Here is a 14,993-nt window from a genome sequence, read left to right on the forward strand (position 1 = left end):
ACTGAGGTCAAATTCTAGCTCACCACCTGCTGGCAGTTTGCTTGTTTTTGCAATCCCAGGCAAAACAGAAAAAGCGACCCGTTGATCAAGCGGTGGGTCACACAGTGCCCAGGCCTTGTTGGGGTCTGTCCCGTGGCCTTCCGCAAAACAGCAAGCGACTAGAGAGAGCTCCTGCAGTTCGCCAACCTGCAGTGGGGGAATTAGGCAGTGTCTGTTCGGCTGTACCAAGTGTAAGGAGGAGTTTTTCTGGGTCCTCTCAGGCGGTCTGAGAAATGTGCTTTCTATCTGGGGCCTAGGAATTATTAACATGTTTGCAAATTGTCAAGGGCTTGTATTTCACAGCCGTCCGGTCCCTGGCGGGTTTTTTTAGAAGTCTCTCGTTTCCTCTGAAGTGAGTTTGCGCTCCTGCCCTGTGTGTGTATATTTAGAGAGAGTGCAAAAGAGACGGGAGGGGAGGGGTGGGGTGGGAAATCAGAGGAGCCCACCTCCTTGCCCTGAGACACTCTGCCTTCTGCTGCAAACCAAGGCCAGGAAGGCTTTTCAGATTTATCCAACAGCGTTTAGGTAACTTTTGAGACTCGTTATGTTCTGGGTTTTATTTGCATTGCTAGTAACACTGCTTTATTAGCGGGCGCTGGTCTCTGTTCAGATGTAACGTTCTCCCACCCACCACTTACGAATCTTCCTCGCACCTTGGGAGAAGGCAAGCGGAAGACTTCAGCGGTGCAATCCTAAACAGTCATAGACTTCTAAGTCCATTACAATTGGTGAGCTTAGAAGGGTGTAACTCTGTTTAGGATTGCCCTGTCAATCACTTGCGGCATTGCCTTCCTCACCCTCGACACCCTGTTAGGCTTAGTGGTCTTTATTTCTGCATTATAAAGGTAAAGGTTCCCTTGCTTGAAAGCCAGTCGAATCCGACTCTAGGGTTGCGGTGCTCATCCCTGTTTCAAAGCCGAAGAGCCAGTGCTGTCCAAAGACGTTTCCGTGGTCATGTGGCCGGCATGACTAGACACCAAGGCGCACGGAATGCTGTTACCTTCCCATCGAAGTGGTACCTATTTATCTACTTGCAATTTCTTGCTTTCAAACTGCTAGGTTGGCAGGAGCTGGATTATAGGTTATAGATTCTGCATTATAGACTGGGGGAAATGGAGGCTGCAGTCGTGACCTGCTTGTTGGAACAACGGCCTTTGTTCTTCCTGCTGGGACAGCCTAGCTTTGATCTGTTCAGTGTGCTGCAAAGCTGCCCAGCGTCCTCAGGCTTCGGCTTGTGAGGTGCCGCTTGTGCCACCCTGCCTTTGCCAAAGCCCGCGGGAGCGGAGGGCACCCGATGGCTCCATGATGCTGTGCTTCTCTTTCAAGCGCTCCTGGTGGCTCTCAGAGTTCCCCCACAATCCTGCGTCTCTCGCCTCTCTGCACAGGTGATGGAGAGCGAGGAGTTCATGCTGCTTCCGGCCAACCAGCTCATCGACATCATCTCCAGCGACGAGCTGAACGTCCGGAGCGAGGAGCAGGTGTTCAACGCCGTGATGGCTTGGGTGAAATACAGCATTCAGGAGAGGCGACCTCAGCTCCCCCAGGTAGCCATTCTTTATGGGAGTCCATGGACAGAGCTGGCTTTACCATGGCACACATCTGTTTAGTTAACTATATCTGTATATGTATGTGTAAATACACGCAGAGGGAGTGCTATCTATGTACAGAATCATAGAGTTGGAACTTGGAAGGGACCTCCAGGGTCATCTAGTCCAAGCCCCCCTGCACAATGCATGTACAGTGTACATGGTAATTTTCATATTAACATAAGAAGAGCCCCATCTAAGTTACAGCAGTGGATGAAGGTAACAAAGGAAAAGGGGGTGTTCATTTTTACATTGTACACATGGCTATAGTCATGGCGTGGCCAGACACCCTTAACTACATGCCATGAGCCTCCCGAAATGGTCACCTTCTATCCTCCCCAAAATCTCATTTTTTTTGCTTCCACCGTTTGGTTAAGGAGCTACAACAAATGCGTGCAGGCAGTATTTTGCCTGTAAGAAGAAAACCCACTCCTGTCTTCTGTCCTTGAGAACAAAGAAGGGTTGCTAGCTGGGTTGGGAAATGTCTGTAGAGCTCAACAGGAAACTCATGCTCCAGAGCTTCCACTTTCTCCAGGGGAACTGATCTCTAGTCTGGAGACTAGTTGTATTTCTGGGAGAACTCCAGGCCCCATCTAGAGGTTGGGCAGCCTGCTGTAAAGGCATTGGAATGATGTACAAGTGCTGTTCATTAAAAAACATTAAATAGCTGTATGCTCCCCAAATTACTTCTCTGGGGCTGTAAAGGCAGTCTTCGTTTTGAGATCCATAGGAGGGACCTGTCTCTGAACGACTTTGTTGCTGGAGGGCAGACTGCACTAGGGCACACCGAAATAGAGGGGGCGGGGAGAGGAACAAAAGGAATGGGTAGAGCAAGATGTGAACTAGCTGGATATGTCCTTCCTTTGCACCTTCTCCTGAGAGGATGGTCCTCCTTCCCCCACTCAGTCTTGGCTGGTAGGAATGGACGAGAGGGCATTCTTAGTCCACGAAGCTACACTGAGTTTTCTTTGTCGCTTTCATGGTCTTCTGTAAGCAAGAAGGGGACACCTTCTTCCCTGGTATGCTTTAATATCCAGAATAAACTGGGTTAAATGTACTGGACTACATGAACTTACGCACTCAAAAATATCCATCGCCACAGTTCTGTTTTTATGGACTTGAAACGATCTTCACTATGGCTTCCCTGATGGAAATCAGGTGCTTGTTTTAAGACATCATTCTAAAGTGGGCCGGGAAGAACTAAATTTTGGTAGGTATTATCTGGCGTTGACTGTTCTTTGCGGTCAGTAGCCAAATCAGAATCCAAAACCATGGTCTGAAGCTCATTTTGCAACTCCTGGCTTTTGTTAAGTATCTGTGGCTTGGCACAGATGGACCGTAGTTATGGTCATCGCTCAACCTCCAAAGGCGACAGTGCAATGAATTCATGGAGAAGTTGAGTGCTGAGAGGACAGAGAACTAAACTGGACAAGCTACTTTAAACCATGGGATTCCTGTTTAACAGATGGGTGTTGAGTGCCTGTAATGTAATGTAATCAAGCCTGATGCCTTTTGGTACTTTGTAACTACATCTACCTAGAAGGCTGAGAAACCCTCCATAAATGGTGGTGCCTGCTAGGCCTCCTCGGTGCCCGGGTTGAATCCTCATTTCCTCCTCAGCCATTCTCTGCTTGCAGGTGTTGCAACATGTCCGGCTGCCTCTGCTCAGTCCAAAATTCCTGGTGGGCACAGTTGGCTCAGATCCGCTAATTAAAAGTGATGAAGAATGCAGGTAAGTTGCCCTTGGCAAAGAGGAACTTGTTAATGGTGGGGTTTTTTTGGGGGGGGGTTTTGAAATCTTCTGGAAACCTTCCTTCAGAAGATGGACTGTTCTTCTGTGTGTCATTATCCTGTTCTGAAGATCAAGGTGTGTTTGCTGCGGTGGGATATATAAGCAGACCAAAGAAGGTTAGAAGTTACCATGGTAGTATATGGATGGGAAATATATATGCAATATCATCTTCCATTGGTGAAAGCAGATGTATGCAGTGTTCCCTCTAAGCTGAGTTAGTGTGAGCTAGCTCATAGTTTTTTAGCCTCCGGTTCACACATTTTTGTCTGAGCTCAGTAAGGATGACTCCAGAGCAAACTAATTTATGCAGTAGCCAAATTACTTGCTCACAACTTTAATGCCAATAGCTCACAAAGTAGAATTTTTGCTCACAAGACTCCACAGCTTAGAGGGAGCATTGGATGTATGTGTATTTTACCTGCATGCATAAATGGGTTGATCCAGAGAAAATATCACCTTAAGTCTCCGTGGCCAACACAGCAAGAACTGTCTGTATGAGCGACTCTGAAGTCCATATATCTTCCATATTTTCCATTTCATTCAGACAGGTTGAGTAATTAGCATTTTTAACATGTTGTGTGACTACTTACAGCTGGAATAAATTTGGTCTATGGCTTTTTCTAAGAAAGCTGAGCTACCAGGAGCATGTCAGTTGATCGGTGAAACACTTGTCAGGGTTTACAAAGGGCTGACTGTGAATTGTCCTCCCCAGAGTTCATTGCTTCTGATTTTAAAATTGCCACTTTTACAGTGCAGTCCTAAAGAGTTACTCCCTTCTAAGCCTTCAGTGGACTTTAAAGGGTGTAACTGCTCACAACTGCACTCTTAATCTGAGTGTTTGGAATATGTAAGGGAAGCACTTTGAGTGGTATATTCTGGCCCTGGTCACACGGGCCGGATATCGCGGGGGGAGGCGTGGCTAATTGCCCTGGTGCAGTTTGAACTGCGATTACGCGATCAGACGTGGCGGCGGCACACTATGAGTCCTTCCCTTGGTGCCGAGGGAACGGAGGGGAATGCCGCGTGCCGTCGCGATCACACCACCGGCGTCTGGAGGCAGCCCGTGGCAAACGTTTACTAGTACCTTGGAGGTACTAGCTTTTTAACGCGCATTGTCGGCGGTAAGCCACGGGTGCGCTCCACGTCCCAGATGTTGGGGTGTGATCGCGCCTGGGTAATCCGCCCACCATCCGTGCCTCTCCCGCAGTAACTTTGCCGTGTGACCGGGGCCTCTGTGTGGCTATTTGTATTTGGTTTAGGTTTTAAATGATGGATGGGGCTATCCGCTTTTGGAGCGACAGTAGTTTGGTGAAGATAAATGTATGACACAGCTGTCCTGTGCAGGGACCTAGTGGATGAAGCCAAGAACTATCTGCTGTTGCCCCAAGAGCGGCCACTGATGCAGGGACCAAGAACTCGTCCACGCAAACCCATCCGCTGTGGAGAAGTGCTCTTTGCAGGTATGTACACGCAACCATAGACTTGGGAAGCTGGAGAAGGCGCTTGAGTAAGAGCACTCTTCTGCCCATAAGAATTCCATGTCAATCAAGATGTCCCTTGGCTTAGTTTTAGACCACAGGATCTCCATCACCTTTGGTTTCCCTAGTTGGGGGAAAAACACTTGACCCTCATTGCCACAGTTACATTTAAAGTGGACTAGTCTCTCACAGACATGTCACATGGAAGGAGGGAGGAGGCACTGGTATACATCTGTGGTATGATGTCAGAATCCCAGAGAAAACAAAAACAGCCCTTAAAAACGGGGAGTAGCTTGGTTCTCCAGTGTTCAGTCAAGTGAAACAAGCCGGCCTGTTGTTACAACCCCATGTTGTGATTGATGCAAATGGGAAGCAAACAGAACGATGGCCTTGGTGGATCAGGTCAAGGTGTATCTCATCCAGCATTCTGTTTCCATCAGGCAGCTGCCTGTGGGAGGCCTCCCCAAAAAGCAGGATGTGCTAACCTGTACCGTATTTGCTCCCTGCATTCAGCAACCTTAGAGTGTCCGACTAGGGTCTGGGAGACCCAGATTCGGATCCCCACTCTGCCATGCAGGTTCACTTGGTGATGTTGGAAGTAGGCACCCTCCTTCAGCCTAACCTACCTTACAGTGTTGTTGTGACGATAAAATGGAGGAGAGAAGCAGGATGTTAGTCACCTTGGGTCCAGTGTTCCCTCTAAGCTGAGTCAGTGTGAGCCAGCTCACAGTTTTTTAGCCTCTGGCTCACACATTTTTGTCTTAGCTCAGGAAGGATGGCTCCAGAGCAAACTATTTTATGCAGGAGCCAAATTGCTTGCTCACAACTTTCATGCCAGTAGCTCACAAAGTAGAATTTTTGCTCACAAGACTCCACAGCTTAGAGGGAACATAGCTTGGGTCCCCATGGAGGAGGGAAGCAAGGTATATAGATAGCTAAATAAATAAAATTCGTGGGATCCAACCCATTCTTTATTTGTTGGTATGAATAATTGTGGGTCCTCCTTCAGGACACATTCGACTTACCCACACTTGGGCTAGCAGAAGGAAAGATGCACAGATTTAGTGCCCACCCTATCCTTGCATCTTTTTCACCTTCCCATAGCTGGAGAACACCAGAGTACCTGAAGAAACGCCAGAGAGCCGGTTTGGTGTAGTGGTTCAGTGTGCGGACTCTAATCTGGGAGAACCGGGTTTGATTCCCCACTCCTCCACTTGCACCTGCTGGATGACCTTGGGCAAGCCATAGTTCTGATAAGAGCTGTTCTTGAAAAAGAGCAGTTTCTGTCAGAGCTCTCTGAGCCCCACCTACGTCACAGGGTGTCTGTTGTGGGGAGGAGAAGGGAAAGGAGTTTGTAAGCCGATCTGAGACTCCTTTGGGTAGTGAAGGGCAGGGTATAAATAAAATCTCTTCTTCTCCTCCTCCTCCCCCCTCCTCCCCCTTCTTCTTCTTCTTCTTGGAGTAATGAGGAAGCAGTACTTCTGGGGTCAAAAGTAAACTGGAAGGAAACAGTTGGGCACTTGTGGGGCTTCTGACCTTTTCTCCTCTTGTCATATTTGTTTTAAAATGATACTGCTCCCGTCCACCAGTTGGTTTCCAATTTGACTTCCACAGTGGGGGGCTGGTGCAGTGGGGATGCAATTTCCAGCGTTGAGCGTTACGACCCTCAAACCAATGAGTGGCGGATGGTGGCTTCCATGAGCAAAAGGCGGTGCGGCGTTGGCGTCAGCGTCTTGGACGACCTTCTGTATGCAGTGGGGGGCCACGATGGTTCCTCCTATCTGAACAGCGTGGAACGGTGAGTCATTCCAAGATAAAACTGCAGGCTCCCTGATGCTTATCTGTTTGCTAGAATAATAGCAACCGATATATGTTGTACGTCCGGTTCCACATTTGGGCGCGCAAGAGGTGTCTGTTGTGTGTGTACTTTTGGTTAGTGCCCAGCTGTGTCTTTGTGGACAGAAAGCATCCTGCCGCAATTGTCTGTCCTCCGGTATCCAAAAGTAAAATTCCTAGAAATTCTGAAGCCTGTTTTTGTTTTCTTTCCCAGGAGAAAGCTGACATTTAGGAGAGGGCGGGGGACGGATATAAATTTCCTTACAACTTTAGGACTGTAAATGTATTTTATATAATTTTAATATATAAAATTGTACTCTTTGGTGTAGTTACTACATTTAGAAGCATAATTTCTGCTTTTGTGTGTGTTTGTTTTTGCTGTCAAGTCATAGCTGACGGAGTGAGCTCCCATCTCTAGTTCCAGCTCCTGCCAACCTAGCAGTTCGAAAGCAAGAAATTGCAAGTAGATAAATAGGTACCACTTCGGTGGGAAGGTAACAGCGTTCCGTGCACCTTGGTGTTTAGTCATGCCGGCCACATGACCACGGAAACGTCTTCGGACAGCGCTGGCTCTTCGGCTTTGAAATGGAGATGAGCACCGTAACCCTAGAGTCTGATTCGACTGGCTTTCGAGCAAGGGAACCTTTACCTTTTACATAGCTGACTTACGGCAACCGTGTAGGGTTTTCAAGGCACAAGATGTTCAGAGGTGGTTTGCCTTTTCCTGCTTTTGCATACCCTGACGTTCCTTGGTGGTCTCCCATCCAAATACTAACCAGGGCCGACCCTGCTTAGCTTCTGCGATCTGATGAGATCAGGCTAACCTGAGTAACATAAATGTGTTTTATATCATTTTAGTATATAAAATCGTACTGTGTGGCGTATTTATTATATTTAGAAGCATAAGTACCTGGATTTTCTTCAAACAATAATGCAGTTATACCAAGTTGGAGGCTTAACATTGTGGTGGTAGGGCAAAAGAACTTACCAGTGTGATACCACACAGGCCAAGTATCTAAACTGGGTCCTTGGGCACTACGTGTGCACTGTACAACCATAGCCCAAGCAGGTGATGCATTGGTGTGCTGATATTGCACATATAGCAGAGTTGCACACATAACAGTCCAGTTTAATCTGCTCTGTAACGTATCCTTGCCAGGCATCGTGGCTGTCACAAACAGAATCAGAAAAGGCTTGCAGTGCAAGGCCTGTAAGCAAAGCTTGAGAACTCCAGGGAGTGCCAGAATGAAGATCTGACCTGTTTGTTGCCCTTCCTAGATATGACCCAAAGACGAATCAGTGGAGCAGTGACGTGGCCCCCACTAGCACCTGCAGGACCAGTGTCGGGGTGGCAGTTCTTGGTGGCTACCTGTATGCTGTGGGTGGCCAAGACGGCGTCTCCTGCCTCAATATTGTTGAAAGGTATATATTTTTTAAAGAGCACAATGTACTTTCAGAAGAAGATGGAGTGGCTGAGTGAACTTTTCATTGAGATGTTTTTGGTGTCTTGCTTCAGGTATGACCCAAAAGAGAACAAATGGACTCGAGTGGCTTCCATGAGTACCAGGCGCCTTGGAGTGGCTGTGGCTGTACTAGGGGGTTTCCTTTATGCTGTCGGGGGCTCTGATGGGACATCTCCTCTGAACACAGGTATCTCCTGTCTAGGAGCTGTCTCTTTCTGTGTGTCTGCTGTCACCTGGTTGTCCGTCGGAATATACTGGAAGACCTTTGACATGACATATTTGAGGAAGATGTTGCTTAGAAAACAATAGCGCCTGATAGACATCAGGACAGTCTAGCTTTTACCAGGTTGTTTTATATATTAAATAGATGCTTCGACTTCCATCAGCCTGGCAAGCTTGAATCAGTTGGAGAAATTGCTTTTGCGGCTAGGGCCAAGCTTTGGTGTGTGTCTGTGTGAGGGGGAGAGAACTCATATCATTTGATGTCACTCTGTTCATGGAGGGAAAGGTCTGTCAACCACTAATTGCTGTGATAGCTAAATTGAACTCCCAGGTTGAAAGGCAATGTTTGTCTGAGTGCCAGTTGCTGGAGAACATATGTTGGATCAGGTCCCACAAATCCCATCCCTGTGCTGTAGGAAAACCACTACAGGGAGGCTGCATTAACTACTCCCTGCAGTGTAGGAAAGCACTGTGGCTGGGAGGAAAAAAAGATTCTGTGGTATCTAATCCAACAGGGAGAGGGCCATTACCTTCACGTCCTGGTGATGGGCTTTCTGGAAGCATCTTGGCTGATCACTGTTGGAAACCAAATTTTGAACTAGATGGACAGTTGGTCTAGCCCTGCAGGGCTGCCATTAAGAACATAAGAACATAAGAGATGCCAATGTTGGATCAGGCCAAAGGCCCATCCAGTCCAACCCTCTGTATCACACAGTGGCCAGAAATACCAGTGCCATCAGGAGGACCACCAGTGGGGCCAGGACATTAGAAGCCCTCCCACTGTTGAAACCTCCCCCCCCAAGCACCAAGATGTCAGAGCATCACTTGCCCCAGAGTCCCTATCTATACCTTGTGGCTAATAGCCACTGATGGACCTCTGCTCCATATGCTTATCTTTTTGCGTTGCGGTCTTATTGAAGGAAGGAAATAGGAATGGACAGATGCTTGCTCCAGTCATTGTTAGTTGGTTTGGGGTTCGTCGTTCTTTTGTCCTCGACTTAAAGAAAACCAAAACCCTGTTTAATCAGTGGTGTATGGTTCCTCCACAGTGGAACGCTACAACCCCCAGGAGAACCGTTGGCACACAATAGCACCCATGGGTACCCGGCGTAAGCATCTAGGCTGTGCAGTATACCAAGACATGATATACGCAGTTGGAGGTAGAGACGATACTACAGAACTCAGCAGCGCTGAACGCTACAACCCCAGGACCAACCAGTGGTCTCCTGTAGTGGCCATGACATCACGCCGTAGTGGGGTAAGCTTTGTTTGATCCGGATACTGTTGCTTCTGAACTTATTTAGACTGAGATGCGTATGGGGAAGGCCAGTGTGATTTGGAGCTGCGGCTAAGAAAACTCCTATGGAAGTAGGTGACACCTAAGTGCTTGGCATTTGGGAAAGAGGAATTGTAGCCAGCAGTACAATGATTTTTGATATTCCCAAGTCTGTGTCCATTCCAACCAGTTTGGTGAGGTGGTTAGGAGCGCGGACTGTAAAATGGGAGAACCGGGTTTGAGTCCCGACTCCTCCACCCGTAGCTGCTGGGGTGACATTGGGTCAGTCACGGCTCTCTCACAGCTGTTCTCTCAGAGCTCTCTCAGCCCCACCTACCTCACAGGGCGTCTGTTGTGGGGAGGGGATGGGAAAGGAGATTTTAAGCCACTCTGAGACTCTGAGTGAAGGGCGGGGTATGAATCCAATCTCTCCTTCTTCTCTTTCCATTTGAAACTTTCAGGTGGCAAAAGAGATTCAAAAGCACAGCACTGCACCAACGTGCATTGGATGAGTGGTTAATGTGGTGTTGCTCACGTGCAGGGTGCTCAGATAGTGCAATAATATTTAAGGAACGTATTTTTAATGAACTTAACAAAGGGAAAATAATCTACTCCTTGGGGAAGGGATATCTGTCAGTGGCATGTGCATTGGATGAGTAGTTAATGTGGTGTTGCTCATGTGCAGGGTGCTCAGATACTGCAATAACATTTAAGGAACATATTTTTAATGAACTTAACAAAGGGAAAATAATCTACTCCTTGGGGAAGGGATATCTGTCAGTGGAGCAGTCCAAACATCCCCTAAAATGCTTCTCCTAGGGGATGGTGCGAACCCCAGGAACAGGATGTCAGAGGTTTGTAGAGGGAGGGGGGAATTAGTAGAAAGTTGTAGGCATCCATCCTCCATGGGGTCCGGCCCTTTCTGCTAGGCTCTGTGTATATGCCCAAGAGTTTGGCTGAGAAATGGGCCCTGTTTTCCCCATCTATAGATCCATGTGTGTCTTGAAGTGCATGGGTTAGATCAGGGCTTTTTTTTGTAGAAAAAGCCCAGCAGGAACTCATTAGCATAATAGGCCACACCCAACAGCAGAAACTCATTAGCATATTAGGCCACAACCCTGACAGCACAGTTCGTTAGCATATTAGGCCACACCCCCATGCCTTCCCTTGGCTTGCTGGGGTGCCCCACAGCTGTGGGGAGCGTGGGCAAGCCGGCCCTCGGACAGGCCGGGGGAGTCATTTAAATGCCTCCCCGATTTTTCCAGGGCCCTCCCTGCCTCGGTGTCACCGGGGTGGGGGTCGCTCTCCAGGCCTTCCCTCTGTAGCCACGCACGCAGAGGTTTTGGTTGTAGTGGGTGTGGCCAACTCTGAAGCCAGCAGGAACTCTGTTCCTGTGCGTTCCCACCCCAAAATAGCTCTGGGTTAGATCCTATCACAAAGATTTGCCTATATGGGTGAGGAGGATTTACCCCTCTTCCTGCAGTCCTCCAACTCCTGCCTTGTGTTGCTCTTGGTGAGTCCCCTGTCTCTTAGGAATAGCATCTCAAGGGGCATGTTGAAGTGCTTTGGAAGGGGTGGGGGAGCCAGAGACATTGCACTTCCGTTCATGGAATTTAGACGAATAGCCTGATCAACCAGTTAGTTAGACAAAAGCCCTTTCATCTTACTGCTTGGGTCCAAAATACCAGAGAGCTGGATCTGATGTTTTGTCCTACGATTGGTCTTAGAGGGGGATCAAAACAGTTTTTGTGGCCTGGGTTTGACTGCCATCACTGCTACCAAAAGTGAGAGGGATCAGTACTTGGTCCACTGCTTTTTTCTGTTTCTCCCCCTACCCCATGCCCACTCAGTGCATGCCCTGAGATGTTGCTTGTGGAAAGCGGGGGACTCTCAGGAACACTGCTGGGTGCAGTGTGGGGGTCTCCAGTGGGAGGAGGGGAGTCAGCGAAAATGGCCCTGCCCTGCTTGCTCCACTGACAGAAGTGCTCTTCTGCTGGTGGAAAACAAGGTTTGGGTCCAGTTAATTATCCCTTCCAGCAGCCACTCTTCCACTAAGAGACAAGTGTGTACTACATGCTCGAACCTATACTCGATCTTTTGGCCGATGCCTTTAGAAGAACAGCATTAAAAAACAAAACACCATTATCATCTAGGTTGGTCTTGCTGTGGTGAATGGACAGCTCATGGCTGTGGGAGGCTTTGATGGAACAACGTACTTGAAGACCATTGAAGTGTTTGATCCAGATGCCAACACGTGGAGGTAAACTTTTTTTAAAAAAAAATCTTAATGAAGTTAATGAAAAAAAGTTAATGAAAAAAAATCTTAGATATTTATTGAAATTTCCTTAGATTCGTTCTGGAAAATAAAATAAATCAATGCTGAGAGTTTATATCCTAAAGATACCAATGCGGGGCAAACCGGTTTTCAGTTATTGAAACCTCTCAGAACCATAAACCAGACAATTTCATTGAAGGAGCGAGATCCTAAGAATCAATACAACCGTAGTTCTTAAAGCGTGAAGTTTTGTTTTTCCAGCCGAAGGAATAATAGTTTTGATTTCCGACAGGAAATTCATTAATAGTTCCGTATCCATATGTTTTTTAACATATCCTACTAAAACTTTCTTAACATATTTTTGTATTCTTATATCCACCATTTCTGTGTTAGTCTGTAACACCTGTCACAGGGAGTACTTGGCCCGTCATCCGTGGTTTCTGTAGTATCATCTCTGCTCAGGCAATGGTCTAGAGGTGTGACGCCTCGCTTCAAATGGAATGCCCTGTTTCATGAATCCTCCTTGCAATGAGAACATCTATCTTTTTAGGCAACCTACGTATCTTCATACTGATTCTTTGTTTTGTGACAAGCCGTCCATTCTGCTTGGTTTGGCTTATTCCAGACCCTGTGAGCTGAGGAGGTTTTCCCTCAAAGCGGTGATGTTAGTGCAGCTCTTTGCTCAGTAAAGATGAACAGCACTGATGCATGATTGCCTTGCGAAATCCACCGTTGCCTTCAGATAGATGACTTCTGGATTTGTCTCATATCCTCTAGTATGCAGTTCATAGAAAGATGACTTAATGATGATACAAATCAGTGAGCTATGCTTAATGGTCATAAGCTTTCTCAGCTTGAGAATGTTTGTTCTTCTATCGGAGGCATGGTTTGCACCTTGATCTGAAGCTATAAAAGGGCTTGTATTATTCTGGTGGTTGCTGAGACTAAATTATTTAGGTTAGTGCTGGATTAAGTACCTTGCATTCCTACCATATGTAACCCTGTTTAGGGTTGGATGTTCAAGGGAGCTAAATATTGCGCCTGTACCTCCTGAAGAGCAGACCACACATTGCAGATCTACCAGGGTTTTGTCTGCGCCAGACTAGGTTCAGGTTCTGCAGTATACAATTCCACAGAGGTTATTATCTCTGAAGACACTGAGCCCGGTCCATCACCAGGGGCTCAGGTTATTTATCCTGTGCACTGCATCTATGCAGAAGCATTTGAACCACCAGTGAAGCTATGCTGCACCTAACTCACTCTAACCTATGGCTTCTAAACTGTGCCCCCGACCTGGATGTCCCATTGTTGTCCCACAGTGGAAAAACATGTTTACTCAAAGCTCTTGAATTCTGTCTTAAATTTATCCTGCATGAGCTGCACTTGTTGCTGAATAATATTACTTTAGTCATACCACCTCGAATCAGGAGGCCTCTTTGGACTTCTTCCTCTGCAGCCTAAAACTCTGATTACAGAATGAGAGTTGTAACCAGGTGGTGAAACTGGAAATAGGATTGGGGCTTCCAAAATAACTGAACATACCCATTCTACCCCCACATCAGTGAACTTCTTGAAGTTAGTAATGAAGACAAACTGCAGGCCTTTAATGTAATTATTTGAATAAGGTCATGAATACCCTGATTTGGATAGTCCAGGCTACTCAGTCTCATCAGATATCGGAAGCTAAGTAGGGTCAGCCCTGGTTAGTACTCAGATGGGACACCACCACCAGGCAAGCCCAGGGTTGCTTTGCAGAGCTGGATCTGATGTTTTGTCCTACGATTGGTCTTAAAGGGGGATCAAAACAGTTTTTGTGGCCTGGGTTTGACTGCCATCACCGCTACCAAAAGTGAGAGGGATCAGTACTTGGTCCACTGCTTTTTAACTTGTTCATTAATGATTTGGAGTTGGGAGTAAGCAGTGAAGTGGCTAAATTTGCGGATGATATGAAGTTGTTCAGGGTGGTGAAAACCAGTGAGGATTGTGAGGCACTCCAAAGGGATCTGTCAAGGATGGGCAAGTGGGCATCAACATGGCAAATGGGGTTCAATGTGGCCAAGTGCAAGGTGATGCACATTGGAGCCAAAAATCCTAAATATAAATACACATTGATGGGGTCTGAACTGGCAGAGACTGAGCAAGAGAGAGATCTTGGAGTTGTAGTAGATAACTCACTGAAAATGTCGAGACAGTGTGTGACTGCAATAAAAAAAGCCAATGTTATGCTGGGGATTATTAGGAAGGGTATTGAAAACAGATCAGCCAATATAATAATGCCCCTATATAAATCAATGGTGAGACCTCATTTGGAATACTGTGTGCAATTCTGGTCACCACACCTTAAAAAGGATATTATAGCTTTGGAAAAAGTGCAGAAAAGGGCAACTCGAATGATAAAAGGGTTGGAACACTTTCCCTATGAGGAAAGGTTAAAGCGCTTAGGGCTCTTTAGCTTGGAGAAAAGACGACTGAGGGGTGACATGATCGAGGTTTATAAGATTATGCATGGGAAAGAGCAGGTAAAGAAAGAGGTACTTTTCTCCCTTTCTCACAATACAAGAACCCGTGGGCACTCCATGAAATTGCTGAGCGGTCGGGTTAGAACGGATAAAAGGAAGTACTTCTTCACCCAAAGAGTGATTAACACATGGAATTCACTGCCACAGGAAGTGGTGGGTGCTACAAGCATGGACGGCTTCAAAAGGGAATTAGATAAGCATATGGAGCAGAGGTCCATCAGTGGCTATTAGCCACAAGGTATAGCTAGGGGCTCTGGGGCAAGTGATGCTCTGTCTTCTTGGTGCTTGGGGGGGGGGTCAACAGTGGGAGGGCTTCTAATGTCCTGGCCCCACTGCTGGACCTCCTGATGGCACTGGTATTTCTGGCCACTGTGTGACACAGAGTGTTGGACTGGATGGGCCTTTGGCCTGATCCAACATTGGCGTCTCTTATGTTCTTATGAAAGCAAGAAATTGCAAGTAGATAAATAGGTACCACTTCGGTGGGAAGGTAACAGCATTCCGTGC

General features: G+C 47.1%; 1 protein-coding gene across 2 annotated transcripts in view; it reads left to right on the plus strand.

Moving 5' to 3' along the window:
- Positions 1-14,993, plus strand: part of KLHL20 (kelch like family member 20) — a 38,270-nt gene that overhangs the window by 15,687 nt on the left and 7,590 nt on the right. For both annotated transcript variants that reach the window (XM_015410576.1, XM_015410577.1), the window contains exons 5-12: positions 1,425-1,583; positions 3,263-3,357; positions 4,762-4,877; positions 6,510-6,693; positions 8,010-8,153; positions 8,248-8,381; positions 9,466-9,674; positions 11,846-11,952. In XM_015410576.1, coding sequence (XP_015266062.1) covers positions 1,425-1,583; positions 3,263-3,357; positions 4,762-4,877; positions 6,510-6,693; positions 8,010-8,153; positions 8,248-8,381; positions 9,466-9,674; positions 11,846-11,952 — 1,148 coding nt within the window. The remainder of the gene's footprint in view (positions 1-1,424; positions 1,584-3,262; positions 3,358-4,761; positions 4,878-6,509; positions 6,694-8,009; positions 8,154-8,247; positions 8,382-9,465; positions 9,675-11,845; positions 11,953-14,993) is intronic.

The sequence above is a fragment of the Gekko japonicus genome, unplaced genomic scaffold (genome assembly GCF_001447785.1).
Source record: "Gekko japonicus isolate JY-2015 unplaced genomic scaffold, Gekko_japonicus_V1.1 scaffold3701, whole genome shotgun sequence".
NCBI lineage: Eukaryota > Metazoa > Chordata > Lepidosauria > Squamata > Gekkonidae > Gekko > Gekko japonicus.